At 38.0% G+C, this 23,602-nt stretch overlaps 1 protein-coding gene across 9 annotated transcripts in view; it reads right to left on the bottom strand.

Annotated features, from left to right (window-relative positions):
* The window catches only part of prr12a (proline rich 12a), a 246,672-nt gene that overhangs the window by 220,714 nt on the left and 2,356 nt on the right, over nt 1–23,602 (bottom strand). For 8 of the 9 annotated variants that reach the window (XM_055176538.2, XM_055176535.2, XM_055176536.2 and 5 more), the window contains exon 3: nt 15,523–15,680. The exons of the other annotated variant lie outside the window; for it this stretch is intronic. In XM_055176538.2, the coding sequence (XP_055032513.2) occupies nt 15,523–15,680 (158 nt within the window). The remainder of the gene's footprint in view (nt 1–15,522; nt 15,681–23,602) is intronic. 9 annotated transcript variants of the gene reach the window in all.

The following is a 23,602-nucleotide window of genomic DNA, read 5'->3' as shown; positions in this document are numbered from 1 at the left end:
CTAATTAAACTAAGGCCTAGTCCTGTCTTAAACTAATTCCTGTAACCACCCCTATAATATTTAAATATTTTTTCCAAAATTGTATCACAGCACTCGAAATCACCAAAAATTTTGTTTCAATCGATTAATAGGTTTCTAAACCCAAACACTGTCTCAATACCACCATCCACTGAGTGTTGTGAGAAGTTTTTAAATGTCTTTTTAGATAAAGTAAACTCAATTAGATCTGGGTTTCAGGACCGAAATGTTTTGTCAGGAGGTATTTTTAGAAATGTTAGTACGTTTGATAAGTTTGATTTGGTTTCAATTAATGAGATCAGTCTTATTATTTGTAAATTAAATCGCCCAGCTGCTAGTTGGGACGTTTTACCTTTTGATTTGCTGGCTGCGACATTTGATTACATTGGGCCTTGTATTACTGCCATTGTTAATATCAGTCTTTATACAGGCATTTTTCCTCTAAGTTTTAAGCAGGCGGTTATCCAGCCCCTTCTTAAAAAGCCCTCTCTCGACCCGTTGGATTTTACAAATTATCGGCCCATTTCAAAGCTGCCTTGTATCTCTAAAATTTTGGAAAAGGTAGTTTTATCTCAGTTAAATACTTTTTTGGCTAGAAATGAGGTGCTAGATGTCTTTCAGTCTGGTTTTCGGGCAGGACACAGTACTGAATCAGCTTTACTGCGAGTCTCAAATGATCTATTACTTATTGCAGATTCAGGTAATGCTGGGGCTCTAATTATGTTGGATCTTAGTGCTGCTTTTGATTTAATTGATCACGATATTCTAATTAATCGTTTGCAGCACGTTGTAGGGCTGAGAGGGACGGTTTTAAAATGGTTTTCCTCATATTTAAGGGGGCGTTCAATCTGTGTCACGGTTGGGGATTTTTCCTCCCGGCCAGCTTCTCTTGATTGTGGAGTACCTCAGGGTTCAATTCTGGGTCCTATTCTCTTTTCTTTATTTTTGTTGCCTTTAGGACAAATTTTTAAGAAATACGGTATATTTTATCATCTATATGCTGACGACATTCAGATTTACTTACCGATTGGAGCTGGAGGATCAAGCCCTACTTTATCCCTGGTTGCTTGTTTAAAGGAGGTGACTACTTGGTTAGAGCAAAATTGCCTGCAGTTAAATGCAAGCAAGTCTGAGGTCATGGTGTTTGGGATGAATAAGGAACACATTAGTTTAACCGACTTCCTAGGTACATGGGAAACATATGTTCAGCCTAAAATAAGAAATGTAGGTGTAATCTTTGATTCTGCACTTATGTTTGACCATCAGATTAAAAACGTGGTAAAAAATTGTTTTTTTTCAGTTAAGGACTATTGCGAAATTAAAATCGTTTTTGTCTGTTCCTGATCTGGAAACAGTGATTCACGCATTCATTTCCTCACGCTTGGATTACTGTAATGCTTTATATACAGGCGCCAGTCAATCTCTTATTTCAAAATTGCAGCTGGTTCAAAACGCTGCAGCCAGGCTTCTTACTGGTACTAAGAAAAGGGAGCATATTACTCCAGTTCTGAAAAGGCTTCATTGGCTCCCTGTGAAATATCGGATACAGTATAAGGTTTTGTTATATGTGTACAAAGCTGTTCATGAGTTGGCTCCAGAATATATCAAGGATCTGGTGGTTAAGAACTCTGGTAGATCCCAAAGGTCTTTTAACTGGTTACTACTATATGTTCCAAGAACTCGTCTTAAGACGAAAGGGGATCGAGCGGCCCTAGGTTGTGGAATGCTTTGCCTCCTGATGTTAGATCTGCACCATCAGTGGATGTTTTTAAAATTCGTGTGAAAACTTATTTGTATTCTGTATCTTTTAATTCTTGATGCTCTATTGTATATTGTATTCTGCCTTTTTTCTGGGTTTTAGTTGTACAGTCCTTTGGTCTACGTTGTAGTGGAAAGGGCTATATAAATAAATGAGACTTGAGACTTGAAATATAATTTCTTGCCATTTTTTCATGTGCCCCTCTGGTAAAACACTGGCCCCTCCTTGTGAAATTTGTCTAGAATCGCCAATGTGCTGAATACAATGCATTAAAATTTAAGCATGGTTAATACAATGCATATTTTTTTCAAGTAGAACAATTCAACAGGCTGTTTTATTTCAAAAACAAACGTCATTGATTTTCTTCCATAAACTCATTACTGGTGGGATGTCATGCAAATCAGGTAAACAAGTTACAGCTGGTTAAGACATTCTTCTTTAACAAAGCACTCACATAACTCATCTGGGTAATATACTTATGCCACAATAGTTAGCCTGTCTGGACTTAAACCACAATACTGTATGACACTTGCATTACATGTGACAGTTTAACTGTCTGGCGCCCAACTAACCCACTTAAAGGTGACCACGCTACACTAGGGTAATAAGATTCTGTTTCTCTCTCCCTGTCTCGTCCTTGACCCTGAGGATAATGAGACAAACAGACCCAGTTCCTGCTGCTGTGAAGGTCATCACACCAACTGATCTACTGACAGTCCTTCAACGAGATGCCCAGCCGATGCCTGACCACCAGTGATCACCGGCGGAACCAGTTTAATTTGATTACCCATTCAAATACCCCAATAGTATTTATATATATAAATATATATGTATCTCTCTCAGGGGTTTTTCTCCTCCTAGGAGATTTCTCCCTGGACTAGCCAGGGGGGGTTTTCTCCTAAGGGGGTTTTCATCCCCTGGAGAGTCCACCACCTTTGGCTTAACTTACTACTTTACTGTATACGTTACATTATTACTACGCCCGCTTTTCTATGCTTTTCCTACATCTATTAATGTAAAGCTGCTTTGAAACAATTAACAATTGTGAAAAGTGCTATATAAATAAAATTTTATTGAATTGAAAGCAATAAGCAAATCTACAATAAGCTTACTACTAGGGGTGGGAATCGATTCTTGAAGTACTCATTTGCATATCTGTGACTTCATTACGTCACATTTGCTCTCAAAACCAGGTTAATGTTTGCGCTTTTGCTACTAGTCTCTGAACTGTCACATACTGTACTTTAATGCAACTAAGGGATAAATAATGTCATTCTATACATATATGTCCTGTTTCTGTTGTACGACATTAAAACCAGTAAAAATAGTAATTAAACGTGACATATTAATTCTATATGTTAACCGTCATTAACTTCCACGAACTGACTAACGTTAAGCGTCTAGCATCATCATTATATACAGTGAGCGGCAGTATTACGGTATATATATATATACATATTTTTACAGAAGTATAATTGTGTTATATCTAAACAGTCAGCGAATGGTTTAGGGAAACGCTATAGAAGAGTCAGAAGAGTCATTCAATTAAATGTGCTGTTTCTCCCTGCCACTCCCTGAACAGAGAAAAAGCAGAGAAAGACTATCCGAAAATTTATCTTGTTTTCTTGCAGTTTAGAATGAGTCAAACAGGGCTGTTCTAGATATAATTTTTTTCTCTTCTGCTCTTGTAAGCTCCGCTATGCGCTCGTGCAGTGCGCACTCTCTTAAGTTGTCCGTGTGCAGCACCGCTCCCCCAGTTAAGTTCCGCCTTTTGGTTCTGATAACGTATTTTGTAAACTAACATTTAAGAATCGATTCAGAATCGGCCCACGTCCATCTATCGTTCATCTAAGAATACATTTTTTGTCCCACCCCTACTTACTACCATCTCAAAAATATTATCAAAATTAGATGTTTTGTTTCAAGACAAAACTTACTTACTAGGGTCCCCCCAAAAAGACCATTAGACAGCTGCAGCTCATACAGAACGCTGCTGCCAGAATTCTGACCAGATCCAAAAAATCAGAGCACATCACGCCACTTCTCAGGTCCTTACACTGGCTTCCTATTACATTTAGAATAGATTTTAAAGTGTTATTACTTGTTTATAAATCACTTCATGGCTTAGGACTGAAATACATTACAGATATGATAATTGAATATAAACCAGAATGTATAAAACAGGTTACTCCGATCATTAGGATCAGGTCAGTTAGAAATACCAAGGGTTCACTCAAAACAAGCTTGAAACAGCTTCCAGAAACGATCAGATGTGCTTCAACAGTAGACACTTTAAAAACCCTGAGGACCCTGTCCCGGGTCCAGAATTTCGTATTTTGACTTAATATTAAATAATGGTCCTTCATGGACCCCCAGTACCACATATGAGATACTGTTTGAAAGCTTAGAGTCTCTACTTTCTGCAGATATGCATCACTTTGACATATCTTTCAATGTAAGTAAGTTATTTACACTTAATTTACACTATCACCCCCCCCCCATATTTTTTAATATCATTTAAAGGGGCCGTGAATTGGTCGATTTTATTGCTTTATGACGTTGATTGATGTCTACTTATGCATTTCGCGTTGTTTTTACATTCAAAAACATCAAAAGCAATAAGTAATACGCTATTTTGTAACATGGATTAATGGCTGTCTTGAGAAATGGTTCGTTTGAAGGGGCGGGCCGCATTGAAGACCTGAACGTAAACACCCACTGCTATGATTGGACAGCTTCATTCCCCGTCATTACATGTAGGGAAATGTTTTAAAAACATTAATGTGATAAAAATAGCAGCCGAACACAAATATGTTTGAGACACAAAAGATTCTGGGTGCTAAAGATGATACACATAAATGACAATACGTATATTAAAGTAGAAACAAAACTCGACGTGACTAAATTACCGTATAAAACACAGTAAGCGTGCATCCGAATCTAAACTGCGGCTAATAAATCCTTATCAATAACTTTGTATATTTCTATTGTGCTTGTGAGGTTGCTTTTACATTCACGTAATGTTAAATACCACAGTCATATGATAAAAAATAAGCTTTGTTGAGTGTTTGACCTTTCAAACGCAACTTGCCTAAATTACCGTATACAACACAGTAAACGGGCATCAGAATCTAAACTGCGGTTGATAAATCCTTCCTTATAACTAACTTTGTATATTTCTACCTTTAAATTACAGTCGTATTGTTAAGTGTTGTACCTTTATTAATCGTTTAATGTTTTTAGTAAATTAAAACAGTCAACAAACGTATTTAGACACGGATGTTACAACAGGACATATCAAGCAATCTCTTTTAACAAAGCAATAGTGAAACGCAGTAACTTAAATAAAGTAAAATGTCTTACTGTGAATTATACTGCTGTGTCATTGTTGTCAGATCCAATATAAGTGGTGCTTCTGAGTCTCTCTGCAAATCCAGCATCGACTTCTTTACAAATGAATCCATGTCCACAACGTTAACAAACGCTCCCCACACGAGCTGGAACTTCTTCAAAAGCAAACTTTATCCAAGCATATTGCTAATGTTAAGTTCCAAGCCTCCGAATTGAAGTATTTAGCTTCTGTGTTGTTCCCATGGTTGTTCCCACGCAGTTCTTTCACAACCGAAAAAGCGTTTCCATGGTATCATAACAGATCACCGCGTCAAAATAAAAGTCTCTCAGAAAAAAATGTATTTAAAAAGTCATTTTGGTTAAATTTGTCAATCTTTAAAGACATGTTTACTTACTGAGACACACGTGTCACGCGAAGCTGTGGGCGGGGCTACAAAAGTAGACTTGTCCTTTTGGTTATGGGGAGGTGTTTCAATTCTACTTTGACGTCATAGATTTCCGAATTTTTCACTGGAGTGTTTAGCTGGCTTGGTGCCAAAGACGGTTATATTTCAGTAGCACGGACGTTTTCAGTTCTGAAACTTGCAGGATGTTCATTTAAGTATGATGACCTCTTATATAACAAATTATCAAGTTAAAATTGAGTTTTTGATTCACCGCTCCTTTAATATTCATATATTTCATATTTTTCAAGTATGACAAACATGGGCAAGTCTTATATCAAATGAAAGCTCTCATTCTCAGGAATAAGGCTACAGCGTTATTTTTGTTTTATTATCAACACATATCCAACAATCGATGAATGAATAATAAGGTAAAAAATGGTCTTTTGTAAATTTATGTGAAACTTGAGCATGAACTGCCTCAGATATCACAGATAGCCACAAATGATACACCATCTTTTCTCTTAGGTCCTACTCTAAAAAATGAGTCCATTCACAGCATTTTCTTAGGTTGTGTGCATGGATAATCCCTTGCTATTTATTATATGTGCAAAACAAAAAAATCATATTTATATGAAAAATATATTTTCGCACCCTTCAGTAAAATAAGAATAACTTTTGAAAGCGACATGCTAAAGAGATCACTCTTTTTTTGGTTGTTTACTGTCTGCTGCTGCTAACAACCAGAACTGTCTGCAGTCTGCTAGAGCACCCAGAACCAGAGTTATACACTATCAAAACAGTATTTACAACATTAAAAAGACAATTTGGTGTTTTATCATATGAAAAACACCCTAAATAACAATATTTGTCACAAACAGCAGCTTTTTATGTAACTTCAAAGGGTTTTCTTTAAAATGATATAAAGAAATTGTATTTATTCCCACTGTATGTGGTTATGGGGACACTTCAAATATTTTTAGTAGAGCCCGACCGATTTATTGTTTTGCCGATTTTATCAGCCGATATGAGCATGTCGCAGATATATCTGTATCGGCGTATAAGCCGCAGATATGCGCCGATATGAAAGTTTGTTACAGAACACATTAAATGCATTTGAAAGATGTAAGTACTTGTTTGTCCAGCATAGTGCGCCATACTGGTTGCTAATGGTGACCCAGATCACTTACTGTAGTGACACCAGCCAATCCCCCACCCCCTTCACTTCAGTCAGTCTCTTCAGTCTCTCAGTTGGCATGGAAGCAGTCACGCAGTGTCTTCTTCACAACATTTTTACACCTGGTATTAAGACGCGCTTTGGTCGATTGGATTATAAATGGACAAGAGAGACGCATTCCCGCTTACATTTGGTGTTTTTAATACGTCTCTTTGTCGACGAGTTTAAACGCAAGCGGGAGAAATGACGCGAGACGGAGAAATGACACGTTTAAACTACGCGCTTATATAACACTATATGAGATTACTGCTGCTTGTGTTGTTAGTTAACATGCTCATTTCAGAGCAATTGATTCAATAAGCTCGCCCAACTCTACACCCTTGCTAAATAAAAGAGGCGGAGCGGAGACGCTTTAGTTTTATAAAAGTCTAAAGTTTGCACGGAACCCTGGGTTTGTGTTATAAAAACGTTGTGCACAACATTAAACATAGCGTACATTAGTATGTGCTCCGTCAAGCATTGTCTTCGTAACTGTGAGTGGCTAACTAATTTGTGAAGTACACAACTTACTTTAAAGCTAATAATCAATGACTTCATAAGTTTCTCTTTATAACGTTATTCTCGTTAAAACTGCAAATGATGCAAGTTTTATGCATTTTGTTCTCTTTGTGTTTTTTAAAGTTATTTATAATAAGTCAAGTTTACTGTTTAGTGCACTGATATCCAACTAATTTTGGATAATAAAGTTTATTGTTAACTTCTTGCCTATAGTACATAGATTTGTCACATAAATATAAGTGTTTGATCACCACATTTGTGAGTGATCACCACATTTGTGAGTGATCATTGCATTGCATTGTATTAGGGTATTCTATGTACAGTACTGTACTATAATATACTGTAGTACATACTGAACTATAATATACACATAAAGAATATCGGCCGATATATCGTTATCAGTCTTGTTTTACTCCCTAATATCTGTATCGGCATCGGCCCGAAAAAACGCATATCGGTCGGGCTCTAATTTTTAGGCAGAAATTGTATACAAAAAAGGTATTGTTCCTCCCTTCAGTTGGAGAAGAATAACTTTTGCATAGATTATGATAGAGAAAAAAAACCTTTTTCCTCTGTAAGCTGACAATTGCTGGAATCCAACAAAACTGTTTGCCAGGGTTTCTGCAGGTTTCACCAAGTCTAATTTAAGACTTTTTAAGACCTTTTTAAGACCATAATGAACTAAATTTAAGACCTATATCACGACAATGAAGTCCAATTTTATAGTCCAGTGTGAATGCATCCATGTGTTTTTTAGAACCTTTTATCTTTCATGACAAAAAACAAGATGTATTTTCTAGAGGTGTGACAAGACACTTTTTCCGCAAAATGAAACGAGACTGGGTTCACGAGAATAAGATCAGACAAGATTTTTTATCTTTGCTGATATTACAAGTTTTTCACCTTAAACGTTATACGAAGCTTTAAGAAATCCCCAATGATAAAATATATGAAGAAAAATAGCATTATAATTGACTAAAAATCACATAATTTTAGTAAGGATGATGACCTGAAGTAATCTGATATTTTTTGGTAATAAAAATAGAGCTAAATGGGCCAAAGCATTTACGATGACAATAATAATGAGACAATAATAATTGGTTCAAATAATATATAATGTGCATAAAATAAACACATGGTTTTATGTAACAACAATGTTAAAATATTAGGTGTGGTTACCCAGATAGAGTTTAGATTAATCCAGGACTAGGTCTTATGTATATTAGGACATTTAAGGAGGATTTTTTTAAATATAACTTACAAAATACATTACTGGTGTGCATCTTGAGACAAAATAATGGCAGTGAAATATTTTATGGCAAAAATAGAAATACAGTAATTAAATTGATGAGACCAGGGGCCTCATGTATAAAGCATGCGTACGCACAAAACAGGGCTGGAAACGTGCGTACGCCAGTTTCCACGCAAAGGTTGTGATTTATAAAAAATAAACTTGATGGGAGAATGGGCTTGCAGGGTGGGATATTAGGATGATTCATGTACACACACTTGCAGGTGATCTGTGATTTTTAAAGGGAACATTGCTTTGTTTTATAAGTCTTCATAATTTTTGGTGTATGCCATTTTTGGCTTTTGTGCGTACGTAGACTTTTAGTAAGAATCCCACACACAGTTTTATACATGAGGCCCCTGGAGTAAGGGAAAGAGTGTAGTAGACCCAACCTCCGGAGCAGAGGGGGCGCTAATGCACCTAAAAGCTAGATGCCAACCGCCATTAAAAGAGATAAAGAATACAGGCGTTGATCGGATGTCTGATAGAGCAGAAGCCGCGGTGCTTAAAACTGCTGATGAAGATTTGCATGCCGTGGTGCTCTTTATGGCTACTACTGTAGGCACAACCAAACAGAGAAATGATGGGTGTTTTCGACAGGTGCACCGGCTTTATATTTCTTACATTGCATGTGTGACACTAAAGCTTTGATGCCCATTGTTCCAAGTTTTAAAACTTTCTTGCAAAATAAACAACGGACCCCGTATGCTAACTGGTCTTTACTACGGGGCAAAACCAGGGTAACCAGTTTTCATTAAATGTGCACTTCCCCATAGTTAAAACTTACACTTTTCTCCCTTTGTTTATACCCGTTCCACGCACTTTAGCGAACTCCCCGCAAATTTGTGCTTTAGTAGATTCCACCTATTCAGTTTTCCCTGACACATGACGCGAACATGTATAAAACAGTTACAATCTTCTTGGCATTGTTGGTTGGACAACATTTTAAGACCTTTGATACGCGGATTTAAGACATTTTAATGCTTATTAAGGCCTTATTTTCATACTATGGAATTTAAGACGTTTTAAGACTTTTTAAGGATCCGCGGACACCCTGGTTTGCAGGTAGCTGAGGCACCCAGGGCCAGAGTTATACACTTTCAAATAAAAACTTTAGAAAAAAAACATCAAAAAGCGCCTATTTATTTTTGTGTTTATTAGAGGACTGACATCACAGTGTTGGGGAAAGTTACTTTTAAAAGTAATGCATTACAATATTAAGTTACTCCCAAAAAAAGTAACTAATTGCATTACTTAGTTACTTTTCATGGAAAGTAATGCTTACGTTACTTTTAGTTACTTTTGCGTTACTTTTTCTTGGCTAAAGCTTGATCTCTTTCAGGCCTTGCAGGTGTTTTTATGACTAAAAAGTTCTGCATTCAGAAATTGCATATTTCATCACAAAAATGTTTAGCTCTGGCCTGCCATCTCAGTTTCTGACTCAAACTGTTTCCACACAGGCACAGAGAGTGCATACGTTTAGTTTAATTCAGTAAATATTTTTTAATCAAATTAATTAAACTAAAAAAGTAACTCAAATATTAATGTGTACATTTAAAAAGTAATGCGTTACTTTACTCGTTACTTCAGAAAAGTAATATTATTACGTAACTAAAGTTACTTGTAATGCGTTACCCCCAACACTGCATACAACCATGTTGAGCACTTTCAACAGTGTTTTCTGTAATTTCAAAGGGTTTCCTGTAAAATGATACCAAACTTTTGTATGTAAACCTCTGCATGTGGGTATGAGAAGCTTTTTGAAATTGGGTAGGCCAAATCCAGGCGAAAATCCCCAAAATAGCTTCAGGGTGGAAGAAGTTAAAGGTAGGGTAAAAGATTTGATCCTGAAACATTTTTAGTTATCCTGGTTAAAAGTCTCATCACATCCTGATAGCAATCACTGTGTTAAGTTGTTTGAATGTATTTGTAGAAATTTATGTCATCTGTGAAAGGCGTAGGACCAAAAAATGTTCAACCAACCATAGATTTTGGTCCGAACGGACGTTTCCTTTTTTGTCCCTCATACGTAAGCGTAATTTGAATGCCCACTGCAGCGAGTCCACGCAGACACCATACGTCATTGGCGCGTTCACGTGCTATCACCTCCTGTCTGTAAACAGCGAGAATGGCAAACTTTTCTGTTGAATTGACAACCTACACAGGAGGCACAAAACGAACGTTTTATAACAACAACAGCAAAAACTGCCTGGATCAGCAAAGAGCAAAAACCCAAATTAACATCGGTAACTTTACTGCTTTACCACGAGATACAAACAGCTGCAGGAGGCAAAGGGTCTGAAAGGGTCGTTGCACTGTTTATTTTGGTAAGGTAGGTACGCAATATGTTTGTATTTAGATGGATTCAGGTATTCTACTTTGATGAAACATTGTGTTGCTTATGAAATTGTGTTTGTTTACGGATTAGCGTAACGATATAGTTACTACATCTACACAACCGAAAGTGTGCCTAAACTAATTCTGATGTAAACACGTTGTTTATGTTGGTTATTTTGGAAATGTTATTCACTTTGTACTGCAAAGTTTTCTCACTGCTGAATGAGACATGAGATGTGACCGTCTGATCTGTGCGTGTTCATGTGTTTTGAAAGAGGCGTGACTTTGGATGGCGATTTGACTGGAGGGTGGGGTCGTTATTTCATTGCTAGGTGGCTAACGTTAGCATTTTTCAAAATGTGTTACCCTACCTTTAAAAGTCTAGATTAAAAACACATCTTTTTAACTTTGCATTTACTGAATGAGCACTGCGCTGCTTCACACTGACTGCACTTTCAACTTTTTTTATTTCTGTTTTATTATTTTTTACACATTTTAAACCGTTTTTATTAAAATAACATTTATTTTCTTTTAATTGTTGTTTTAAATTCTCATGTTTCTTTGTTTTTATTGAGATTTTTTGTGTGTCTCTTAGTTTTACATATTTTTTCTCTTATATATTGTTTTCTCATAGCTATGTTAAGACCTTTGAATGACCTCTGTGTATGAAATGTGCTATACAAATAAACTTGCCTTGCCTAAAACAATGTATTTTTATTCAGGCTACTTACATTCATTTCAGGCTACCAAAAATTGAAGAGTACCTTCCCGATGTAATGTTACCAAGGTGAGGAAGACGAAGAGGCGAGAAAACAAATAACATTAATACTTTACTGAGGTTTAAACATACAACAAGGCATACACAAGAACGTAACATAAACAGTAACCGACAAAGGTAGGAACTAAACAGGGAGTCTTGACAGAAGGAAGGAGAATGGCAAAGGGGCGGAGGCTTATGGTGCGTTTACACCAACCGCGGTAGAGGCATGAAGCGCGAGTGATTTCAATGTTAAGTTTTGAGCGTTGTGCGCGGTATTCCGTTCACGCGAATTTGCGGCTGACTCCCGAGTTGAAAAATTTGAACTTTGGCGAAATTTCGCGCCACGTTAACCAATCAGGAGCCTGCATGCTGCTGTGGTGGCAGCCCCGCCCGGAGTCACTCACTCAACCAAGGCTTGATATTGTCTGTAAGCAGTCACTCAGAGCTATATGACACAAGTTGTTATTCCTATAGAGGAATAAAAAGGACCTCACCTCGCTTGGAAGAGTGTCAGTAAGGACTTTGGGCAACCTGGTAAGTTGTAATACACACGTCACTTTTGAGTCACGTGACGTTTATCGACCGCGCCGTTTATTTTCCCCCTATAGTAAGGTTACCCAATACAAACTGGTAACTCTTGATAAATGCACAATCAACATCAGTCACCTCGCAAACAGACACTCGCACAGCAGTTGCCCCTCCCACAAGAAGCGGATTTTGCCTCGGACGCGCGTTAAATGCTTGCTTTTTCCACGCGTCTACTCCGCTCTACACGCACGAAGGCATTCAAAGTGTTCAAGCGGCAAACTATGTGCAGTAGACGCGATTTTGACGCCCAAAACGTGTTTGGTGTAAACTCAGCATTAGGTGTAGGGCGTGAAGGAGTAGACAAACTAGTTGCCTTGTGAAGAAGCTGCGCGCAGTGCTTACCACAACCTAAAGAAACGGGGTCTTTCATATCTAAGCAGTGACCAAAGTGGCAGAAGCACACTGTGATAACACAACACCGAAAACCCATGGGGGCTTAGTTTATTGTGAATGTATTGTGCACACTGTGGCATATTCCTCACTGCCTAGATGGGGAAGAGATGCTTATGAACATGGCTGTCCTGCTTCCATAGCCTCGAACACCACGGGGGGAAGCTTATAGGGTGGAGCGCACGTGTGTGAGGGGCACATTTAAGAGCAGGACTGAGAGCTGTGCGCTGGGAGTTGTTGCATGGGGGCCAGAGACCGTACTTGTCACCATGTGGACGCACGAGAGGTTCGGAAGGCACATGGCGTTCTCTCCAGGATGGCTGCGCCTCACCAGTGAGAATACAGTCATATGCAAAGACTCCGGGTCCACACACGATTCTCTACGCTTACATTTTCTTTCGAAAAGTGAAGCAATATATCCATATAAATGTCAGCCGGAATGTGTGTAAGGGACGCAGCCTACGTCCGTTATGCGTGCAATACTCTACGGCAAGGCTTCAGTATCACGAAGTGAAGAAAGATTCTGAGATTATGCTGTCAGACGGACGTTATATAGTGGCGGAAGGCACACATCTAGACGTCGTCATGGCAGGAAATGTTAGGGCTGTCACGATTATTAAATTTGTCTGACGGATAATTGACTATAAAAATTGTGACAATTACGGTGATTCATTGCCTGTTTTAGGGCTTTGACATTTAATTACATTTTTTTGTTTGTTTATGAAATAATTTTCACACATTGTTGCGATTATTTAAATAAAATCTTTTGCCAGGTTTACCTGGCAGTAAATATTAATACACAACACATATTTGAGGCATGAAAACAGGTCATGGGTGAAAAAGGTGAGAAGGGTGCTCGAGGGGCGACATGGCCTTTGATGGGCCACGAGGTGGGGTGACTCCCCCAGAATAAATATTACCGCCTCATTAGGGGACATGCTGTAACTTAACTTGTTTATTCTTCAGGCATGTAATTGGCCAAGGACACAAAAGAAGAGAGGAACCCAACATCCCCGCAGAAACAAAATGCACACCATAACATAAGCAAAAAAATACATTATGACCATTATTTCATTTATTTAATTCTGACGGATAATTTAGATAGTACATTTCAAATGTAAACATTTGACTAGTAACAGAAACCATGTTTAATTAAAGGCGGAGTCCACGATGTTTGAAAAACGCGTTGGAAAAGGAGACGGGCCGACTACCAAAACACACTTATAGCCAATCAAATCAAATCAAATGCCGGTTTGCGTATGTGTGGGGCGGGTCTATCAACAGAAGGTCCAGATTCTATTGGGGTAGGGGCGTGTTTGTTTAGGTGATTTCAAATATCAACATTGGCTTTCAAACATCATGGACTCCGCCTTTAAATGGGTTGATAAATCTGGAAAGCTGTGACAAGTAGCATTCCCTTACTATTTTACATCTGCAAGAATTTTATTTTGCCATAATCTGACCATCAGTTGGCCTTGGAATAGGGTACACCTGAAGGCCTACATATAATTTAAAATGACTTAATTTTACAGTATAGTACTGGTTAAATGAACTACATTATGGTTTTTGAGTCATGGGTTGAATAATTTTCAGATCAGCAAAAAAGTGGTACAAATCAAGAAATTACAAGCATATAAAATAGAAAACAACAAAATTACAAATAAAGTAAGATCTAACAGTATTAGAGAAACAGTATCAAATTAATATAACACTGTTTTCATTCTATAAATTAAATATAATTGATCATTTTAAAGCTATAAAGGTGATTTTCCTTTTGTCTTCTGTGGTTTGATTAACATAATGACTCAAACATAAGCATTTCTTATAAGAGGAACTGTCCCTTTAACACAGATGGAGAAGCGCTGATCTATACACTCACACATATGATCAACTGCTTACTTATAATAAACGACTGTTTTTTTTTTGGGAATACTTGCAGAGACTGTGGTATTACAAGATAATTTGTGCATATATCTCCTGTCAAGCACAAAGAAATTATGTGTTTGCGTGATTTTTGAAAAGCGCGTTTCAGTGCGTGGGCTTTTGAGTTTGTGCGTGTATGCGCACCGAAAACAGTTAACTTTTGCATCTTTGTCGCTCAAAATAGTGTAAAATCGCTTAAATGTTACTGTAAATGATAAACTTTTTATTAACAGTATTAGTAGCAGTATGTTCTTATTAACAGCATTTCATGCAATATTTTGCAGTTTTATATATTTAAATTTATGTATAGCAGTAGGCTAGTAACATTAGACCAATGTGACTTACAAGCGAGGAGTATGTCCATCATTCGTTCCAATCCATTCCAATAAAAAATCTTTCAGGTCACTTTGCAGTGTCAGTCTGTGTACTGTATATATGTTGTTTTAATTGATTGACACCTCAGAATTCTACAGGTATAGTTTTACACCGTCCCGTGTCCCACACCCGACGTCCCGAAGGCAGCCGCTCCACAAATCTTCAACAAGTGTAGAGGAACTGCCTTCATGACGCCAAGTGCAAGACACAAAGCGCTGCAAAACTACACCTGAAAAACAAGCATATGACGAAGAACACAGAAAGGCGGATGACATCACAGTAGCGCGAGAGCGGTTTGAAAGCGGAGTACTTATGACTTCTCGATTCACTCTCGTGGTACTTCGATGTCACCCGCCTGTCGTATTTTGCAGCGCGGCATGAAGTCAAACAAATCTAATGTGTGGGATACATGTTGGATGACGGCGAAAGGCGCGCATACCCCCCAACCCCCACAATTTATTATCGAATCTACACGATTCATGTGGGTCACCTGTTTTGGCTTCAAAACTGCAAATTTCGCAGAAAGGTGAGGGATTTTCATGCCTGGAAGCAATGTCGAGAGACCATTCTCAAAAGTGAACCAGACATTTGAATATACAGTCTTTCACTCACTCAGACTTCTTCCAGCTGCACCCCAAGCCCCACCCTGGCCAGAACCACCAGGATGGTGATTGGTAGCATAACCCTGCAGGGGATGGGGAGTGGCGTAGGCTTGCCGGTGAATAAGTTCGGATTCCGGATGCGATGATCTAGAGCTGCCATACACCAAGCTGATATGACATGAGAACAACAGTTAGTTTAGCCTGATACTTAAAACAAAGTAAAAAAGAACAATTAGGAATTTTGTACATGTTAAAAAAGTAATTAACTTTTGAGTAATTAACTTTTTTCTCAACTCAGAAGTGTGTTCCATAAAATATATTTAACATGTGCAACAATTCATAATTCTGACAAATCTGATAAAATTAAGAACAGATTCATGATCACACGTTTGCATCACCTGAATTTCTCTGTAACAAAAACAATCATTTTTGGGATGTTTGCAGTAAGTCTATATTGTGATTACTCTACAGCTCTATGTAAAGGAGTTTTCTATTATGTAATATTAATGTAATTTGCATTAGTATTTACCTGCCCTGAAGATGGAATTTAACTATGTAATTATTGGGCAGTCATGGTTGTCCAAATTAAAAGCTAAATAAAATAAACAATATTGTAATTTATGCTATTTAGATTATTTATACATCATTCACTGAATTCTGATATAAAATGTGACTGCACAGTTTTAAAAAAACGCATTTCCTAGCAAACGCATCACTTGCTCAAGACATTAATGATTCCTAGTTTAACAGTAGGCCCACAAATTACGATAGAGCTAACATCAGCTGAATAGTAGGTTTTACCAGGTCAATTGGCCTCTTACCAAAGAATTGTTTACACATCTTATAAAAATATATATGCTGCATCTGAAAGCTCTAAAATGCTGCCTTCGAAGTAATGTTGATTTCGTCAATAAAAAGTATGAGTAAATATAGTCATCAACGATGATTACAAACGAACAAACGAACATTTTTTTGTGAATAACTTTTGTGAGAGTGTGTGTACAGATAACAAGCCAAAGAACCCAGAAACAAGTTTTCACAAGCTGCCGAGCCGCAAAACCCAGCCCTCAAGGAGAAAAAAGTGGATCGCTGACCAAGTGGACGCAGTTCAACCAATATGAGCACCATGAAAAGCTGCCTGCTTTCCTGTTTCACCTTCAATGTGATGCCCAGCTGATGCCTGACCAACAACCACCGGCAGGACCCGCTTAATCTCCGCTTAATCTCCTTATCCGTATATACATGTATATCTCCCAAGGGTTTTTCCCTCCTAGGACTTTTTATTTTTTATTTCCTCTGCTAAACAACCCGGGGTTTTTGTTTTTTTCTCCTAGGGGTTTTTTTACCCCGGGGAGGTAGCCTGCTTGGGCTTAACTTAGCTTCTTCTCCTAGACGTTACATTAGTAATACGCTCGCTCATAATGTCGAGTCATAGCCGCAGCAAATTTGACTGCTTATGCTATTGTGTATTATGTTGTGCTATCTGTCGTTTTTCTGTGCTTTTACTGCTTCTATTAATGTAAAGCTGCTTTGAAACAATTGAGTATTGTGAAAAGCGCTATATAAATAAAATTGAATTGAAAAAAAAAATTGAACTTTTGTGTCTGTAAACGCTCGTTTTTTGAGCTCGGCAGCTTATAAAAACTTATTTACAGATAAAACTTAAAAACAGAATAATACCTAAAAGCTGCTGTGTGACAAGGTGTACATCTAACAAGCCAAAAAAAAAACAAATACATTTTTATAAGCTGTCGACCCCAAAAAACGAGCGCTTAAAGACACACAAATGGAAACAGGCAACCTTTCATAGCACCCCTATTAGGGGTGTAACGGTACGTGTATTCGTACCGGACCTTTTCGGTTCAGGGCTTTCGGCACGGTGCACACGTGCACCGAAAAGCCGAATGCAATCTTTTGTGTGCGCCTGTGCGGAACATAATACGTGCGTTTCTACACGAACATATTAAGTGGCGGAAGTCTCCGCATTCAGCGCAAGTCTTCTGTTAAACATATAACATAATTCGGCCCGCAGAAAGATTTTTATTTACTTAGTTGTATATTCGTTTGATTATTGATGTAAACGTTTACGTGTCGTGTCTAAAAGCACATGTTAAATGCGTGTCAACGCGCTGTTTTGTTCTTTCAAAAGTGCGTGAGAGGTTGCGGGTCTTTCGTTGTTACGCAATCAGGAGACGCGCTTTCTGTGGCAGCGATGCCTGATCAGATTTTTCATCTGCACCTCACATCAATCATATCATTGTCACAATGCGATCAGCTGGTCGGGACAGAGAAGAGCTGTAACCCGGGCTTACTCAGCTGTTACTCAGCTGCGGAGGGGTTCGTTATTAAAGTCACAGCTTACATTGACAAAACAAGCAAAGATTAGGAGAAACGTGCAAAAGATCAAAGATGGCTATGTATGCAACTCACTAATCTCAAAATGAGTGTATAATAAGTATATCATCATGTTGCTTGCTATGCAGTTACACATAGAGCAGTAATATTATTTTTATACAGAGATGGTACATAGCCAATTCAATACTGTGAGTTAAACAATCCAAAATAAATCAAAACAGAACATTTTTGGTGGCAAAAATGTAGGCTAATAGTTCATAAATGTATTCAGGAATTGAATTTGTTAGTTTAGTGCAAGGTTTAAGTAGAAAAAGTTTAAGAGAAGGTTAAGAAAAGAGTAGAGCCCTTTTCACATACAAATTCCGTAAAATACACGGCATATGAATCCTGGATTTTTCCGGAATAGTTCGATTATTTTTTTTTAATTCACACTGCCAAGTTTATCCAGCATGTGACGGTCCCGGAAAGACACGTGACCTATTGAAAGTCCCGCCCTCTCTTCTACGCAGCGTCTGAAGTTTGCATATTATATATTATTTCTCCCTCCAAGAACCACTCGCACTTTTGTTTATGATAAGATTATTAAGGAGCGCGTGACGCACCGTTCTAATGCTGGTGAATGATCTCAGCTTCAGAGTGGATATTTGACGAGGTCTCTGAGCTCTGCTTTAATACAATTTTCAGACATTTCTCATCGTGATTGTTTATATGCATTTAAAACCCGCATTTTGAGGAGCTGAACGACTTGTTGGGATGACGCGCGGGTATTTTAGTTTATTATAGCTCAAATGAGCACGTGACGCGATATTCTTTTATGCTGCTGAATGATCTCCGTTTCAACGCAGTAAGTAATGAGCTAACTTACCTGATATCAGCTTTAGTCCAGTTTGCTGACATTTCTCGTTGTAAATCCCTCATTTTAAAGAGTTGAACCAACTTCATGTTGCCATGACACGCGCGTCCTAACTACGGCACGTGCGTCATTGTTTATGCGTCTCATTTATCATTTCCTGATTACTGCGTCAATCTAGTTTGCAACATTTCTCGTGATGAATGTTTATATGCATGTTATCTCGTTGTAAGGAGCTGAACCATAACTTGTGTTGTGATGATGACGCACGCGTCCTCACTTCGACACGCCCATTACGGTATTCTTGCGGCTTCTTGTTCACACAGAGGGTTACCCGCTTATCTTACTAGGTAATTTCTCCCAATATATTAATATACAGCATATTATTATAATTCTGCAAATAATATGTAAAGTATTAGCTTTCAATAAATATTTTTAAAATGCGTTAATAAATCCAGCAACCCCTGTGACCGGGCTACATGTCCATAAGAGGTTCCTATATTAATAAACCATTGCCTCTTTGTTTCTACATTTAAAAGAAAAAGCTGGCTATTCTGGCTATACTTTCATTCTTTTAATAATTTCTTCATTTTATTTTATTTTACTTATAAATCACTCTGTGTTATCTGATGTATCTATTTGGCTTGTGTTTTGTTTTCGTGCACTTGAGGCATTTTGCACATTTGTTCTGCACTTTGTTACTTCTGACCTTATTTTATTAAAAAAAATGTATTTATTATGAACGTAAATTCTGATCTAATTTAAGTCGGTACATTTTGGATTGCTTTTCGTTGTATAGATTTTGCACTATTGCGTGCTGGCCATGCTTGCGCATGCAATTTAGCCGAACGTGCTAGGTGCTCTTCGTCTCATATTTAGAAGTTCATCAAACTAAACATTAAAAAACGGATGTTTTCGAAGGGTATACGTTTTTAAAATGTATTTAAAACATATGGTTATCTTGTCAAAAGTTAAACTACAAAATAAGCCGTTTCTTAAAATTTCCGTGATGAAACGGAAAATATCTGCACCGAACCTATATTTATGCCTGACACGTCTTTCTTGTGATTTAATATTATGGTTGGTGTTCACTTTCAAATGATAGAAAAGAGATTCCTGAAATAAATAATATCATCAGTTGTTTCTGTATCTAAAGTGAATGGAGATGATCAAAGTGAAAGCAAGCAATTATTTCTGGGCTAAATAATAACGCGTAGTCTCTATAAAATCATTAATTTCAGTGTTTTTATGAATTGTATATAAAGCTGAGTTTTTATAATTTGCAGTAACAATCACAAATTATTTGTCATTTCTCATTTTTCGTTTTTTTTTCATGACTGCTTTGAAGCGCTTAATCTCAAAATGAAATAAAAACACTGAATTAGCCGAGGTTTCCAAGAGAGGATCACCTTTGTTATATTTTTAGGTTTAGTTATCAAAATGGTTTTTGTGTGATGTTCTGTAGATCGTGGTTTTAAAATGTTATGAGGAATAATTAAACAAATGTTGCCTTACATTTTACCTTAAAATATATAAATGCATCGTCAGTTTTGTCTTCGTTCATCACTTGAAAGACAGTTTTTGGTCACTTTATCAGAAAGTTGTTTATGTGTGCTGCTTGTGAAAGAAAATAAAAGTTATCAATTTGAATCTGGTCTGAGCCCCTCCCAACCCATGCACACACACACATAGATGATTCGACTATCGGTCGACTATGAAAAGATTAGACAATTGCAGTAGTATTTTATTTATTATTTTTTCATTTTATATATATTTTATATATAATATTTTAATAAAAAGTGTTTAAAAAAGTGTAAACAAATTGTAAAAAAAGTTTATAGTAATAAGCAACCAGCAGTTTAATGTTTGCATTTTTCCCTTACTATACCGAAAATTAACCGAACCGTGGCTTCAAAACCGGGGTACGCACCGAACCGTGATTTTTGCGTAACGTTACACCCCTAACTCCTATTAGCAAAACTGCGTCCACCAGGGAGAAACGTAGTCGGCGATCCACCCTCCTCTCCCCAAAGGCTGGGTCCCAAGGCTCGACAGCCCATAAAAACCCACTTCTGGGTTCCTTGGCCTGTTAGCTGCACATATTGTCAGTTTGTCACACAGCAGCTTTTAGGCATTATTCTGTTTTTTGTTATAAGCTAAAAATGATAAGGAGGCGGCCTCTCGCAATACAAAGTCAATGGAGACGGTTGGATTGTTTTCCCCCGGTGGGCGTGGTTTTCAGGTTATGTCTCTATGGCTTGGGGGTGGAACAATGAGGTAAGATGTTCTCTCTTGGTCAAGGTTGCAAAAAGTATCAATGTGCATTACCAGTACAGCATCAGAACGCGTTTAAAGTGCTGTGCAGACATTATTATAACCCCAAAAGGTTCGGGGCTCGAGCACCCGCCGAAATGGCCAAGCACATTATGCTCAATTGCGTAACATTTTCGCGTCTTAAACCACGCGGAAAACATGATTGTGCCGCTTTCCTCCTCTTTAAAGCGTTTGGACGCTCCAAGCGTCTGTCGTTGCTAAGTAACCTAAGCATTGCTTGACGTTGTGACGAGCAAACAGAATATATATTATGCCACAACCAAACTGCATATTCTAATTTTAATAAACAGTACTACATCTAAAACAAACACATTAAATGCTGCTGGAGACTTGCCTTTGGCTGTTGTATTTGAATCAATAAATGATGAGGTGAGTCTAATGTTGCGTTCACACCAGCCGCGGTAGAGGCGTGAAGCGCGAGTGATTTCAATGCCAAGCCAATGCGAAAACGCGCTGACGCGCATCCGGAGCCACCGCAGCGCGAATGAGGCGTTTGGCGCAGCAGATGCGATTCCGCCTCATTTGCGCGTCTAGTTCGCATGAATGGCGCGAATTGAAGTCTGGGGCAGTATGCACGAATGGTGCTTTTTGTGCATTTTGTGTTTCACGCGAATTTGCGTCTGACGCCCTAAAATTTCAACTTTAGCGGATTTTTGCTCGAAACCCTCATTCGCGTCGCAAGACCTCCAGATGCACGTCAACGTGTCTTCACATTGACTTAACATTAAAATTTCTTGCACTTGACGGCTTTACCACAGGTGGTGTAAACTAGAGCCCGACCGATTTATCGTTTTGCCGATTTTATCGGCCGATATGAGCATGTCGCAGATATATCTGTATCGGCGTATAAGCCGCAGATATGCGCCGATATGAACATTTGTTACAGAACACATTAAATGCATTTGAAAGATGTAAGTATTTGTTTGTCCAGCAGAGTGCGCCATACTGGTTGCTAATGGCGACCCAGATCACTCACTGTAGTGACACCATCCAATCCCCCACCCCCTTCACCTCAGTTCAGTCAGGCTCTCAGTTCAGGTGGCATGGAAGCAGTCACGCAGTGTCTTCTTCACAACATTTTTACACCTGGTATTAAGACGCGCTTTGGTCGATTGGATTATAAATGGACAAGAGAGACGCATTCCCGTTTACATTTTGTGTTTTTAATACGTCTCTTTGTCGACTTGCGAGTTAAAACGCAAGCGAGAGAAATGACACGTTTAAACTACGCGCAGCCGTGCACTTATATATCACTATATGAGATTACTGCTGCTTGTGTTGTTAGTTAACACGCTCATTTCAGAGCAATTGATTCAATAAGCTCGCGCAACTCTACACCCTTGCCAAATAAAAGAGGCGGAGCGAAGACGCATTAGTTTTATTAAAGTTTAAAGTTTGCACGGAACCCTGGGTTTGTGTTATAAAAACGTTGTGCACAAGCACAACATTAAACATAGCGTACATTAGTATGTGCTCCGTCAAGCATTGTCTTCGTAACGGTGAGTGGCTAACTAATTTGTGAAGTACACAACTTACTGTAAAGCTAATAATCAATGACTTCATACATTTCTCTTTATAACGTTATTCTCGTCAAAACTGCAAATGATGCAAGTTTTATGTATTTTGTTCTCTTTGTGTTTTTTAAAGTTATTTATAATAAGTCAAGTTTACTGTTTAGTGCACTGATATCCGACTAATTTTGGATAATAAAGTTTATTGTTAACTTCTTGCCTATAGTACATATCTTTGTCACATCATTATAAGTGTTGGATCACCACATTTGTGAGTGATCACCACATTTGTGAGTGATCACCACATTTGTGAGTGATCATTGCATTGCATTGTATTTATTCATATACAGTATATTATGTTAAAGTACATAGTGTTTTCTATGTACAGTAGTATAATATACTGTAGTATATGTGTACTGAACTATAATATACACATAAAGAATATCGGCCGATATATCGTTATCCGTCTTTTTTTACTACCCAATATCTGTATCGGGCCAAAAAAATGCATATCGGTCGGGCTCTAGTGTAAACGCAGCATTACCGCGGGTTTACCACGCCTAGTTTGTCGTTGGAACAGTTTGAGTGTACTTGCCTAATTCGTGAGTGAAATTCTAGTCATTGAAACATTCACACGAAAATTCCCTTTATGACAGAGGCTTTTTGCGACTCCGCTGGCTTTCTGTAATCACGTCACTACTAAAGCAAGCTCCTGAATGGTTAACGCAGCACATTTTTCTGCCAAAGTTCAAATTTTTCAACTCGCTCGTTTGCCGTGACAATGCTGAATGAGGCGGAATTGACCTCCAGACGCACGTCAACATGTCTTCACATTGAATTATCATTGAAATCACTCGTGCTTGACGCCTCTACCGCGGCCGGTGTAAACGCAGCATTAAAAGGGAAAGGAGCTATTTTGGGCATGTTTCAATATAAAAAAGTTTCATTTTAATATCTGTTGTGTTATTATTTTATGTAATACTAAATTGTATTGTTTCTGATATATACACTAGTCAACAATTGAAGTGGATCAAAACCTT

Source organism: Misgurnus anguillicaudatus, chromosome 4 (assembly GCF_027580225.2).
Source record: "Misgurnus anguillicaudatus chromosome 4, ASM2758022v2, whole genome shotgun sequence".
Lineage (NCBI taxonomy): Eukaryota > Metazoa > Chordata > Actinopteri > Cypriniformes > Cobitidae > Misgurnus > Misgurnus anguillicaudatus.
The sequence above is the reverse complement of the archived record's forward strand: the minus strand, read 5'-3'. Positions and strand labels throughout refer to the sequence as shown.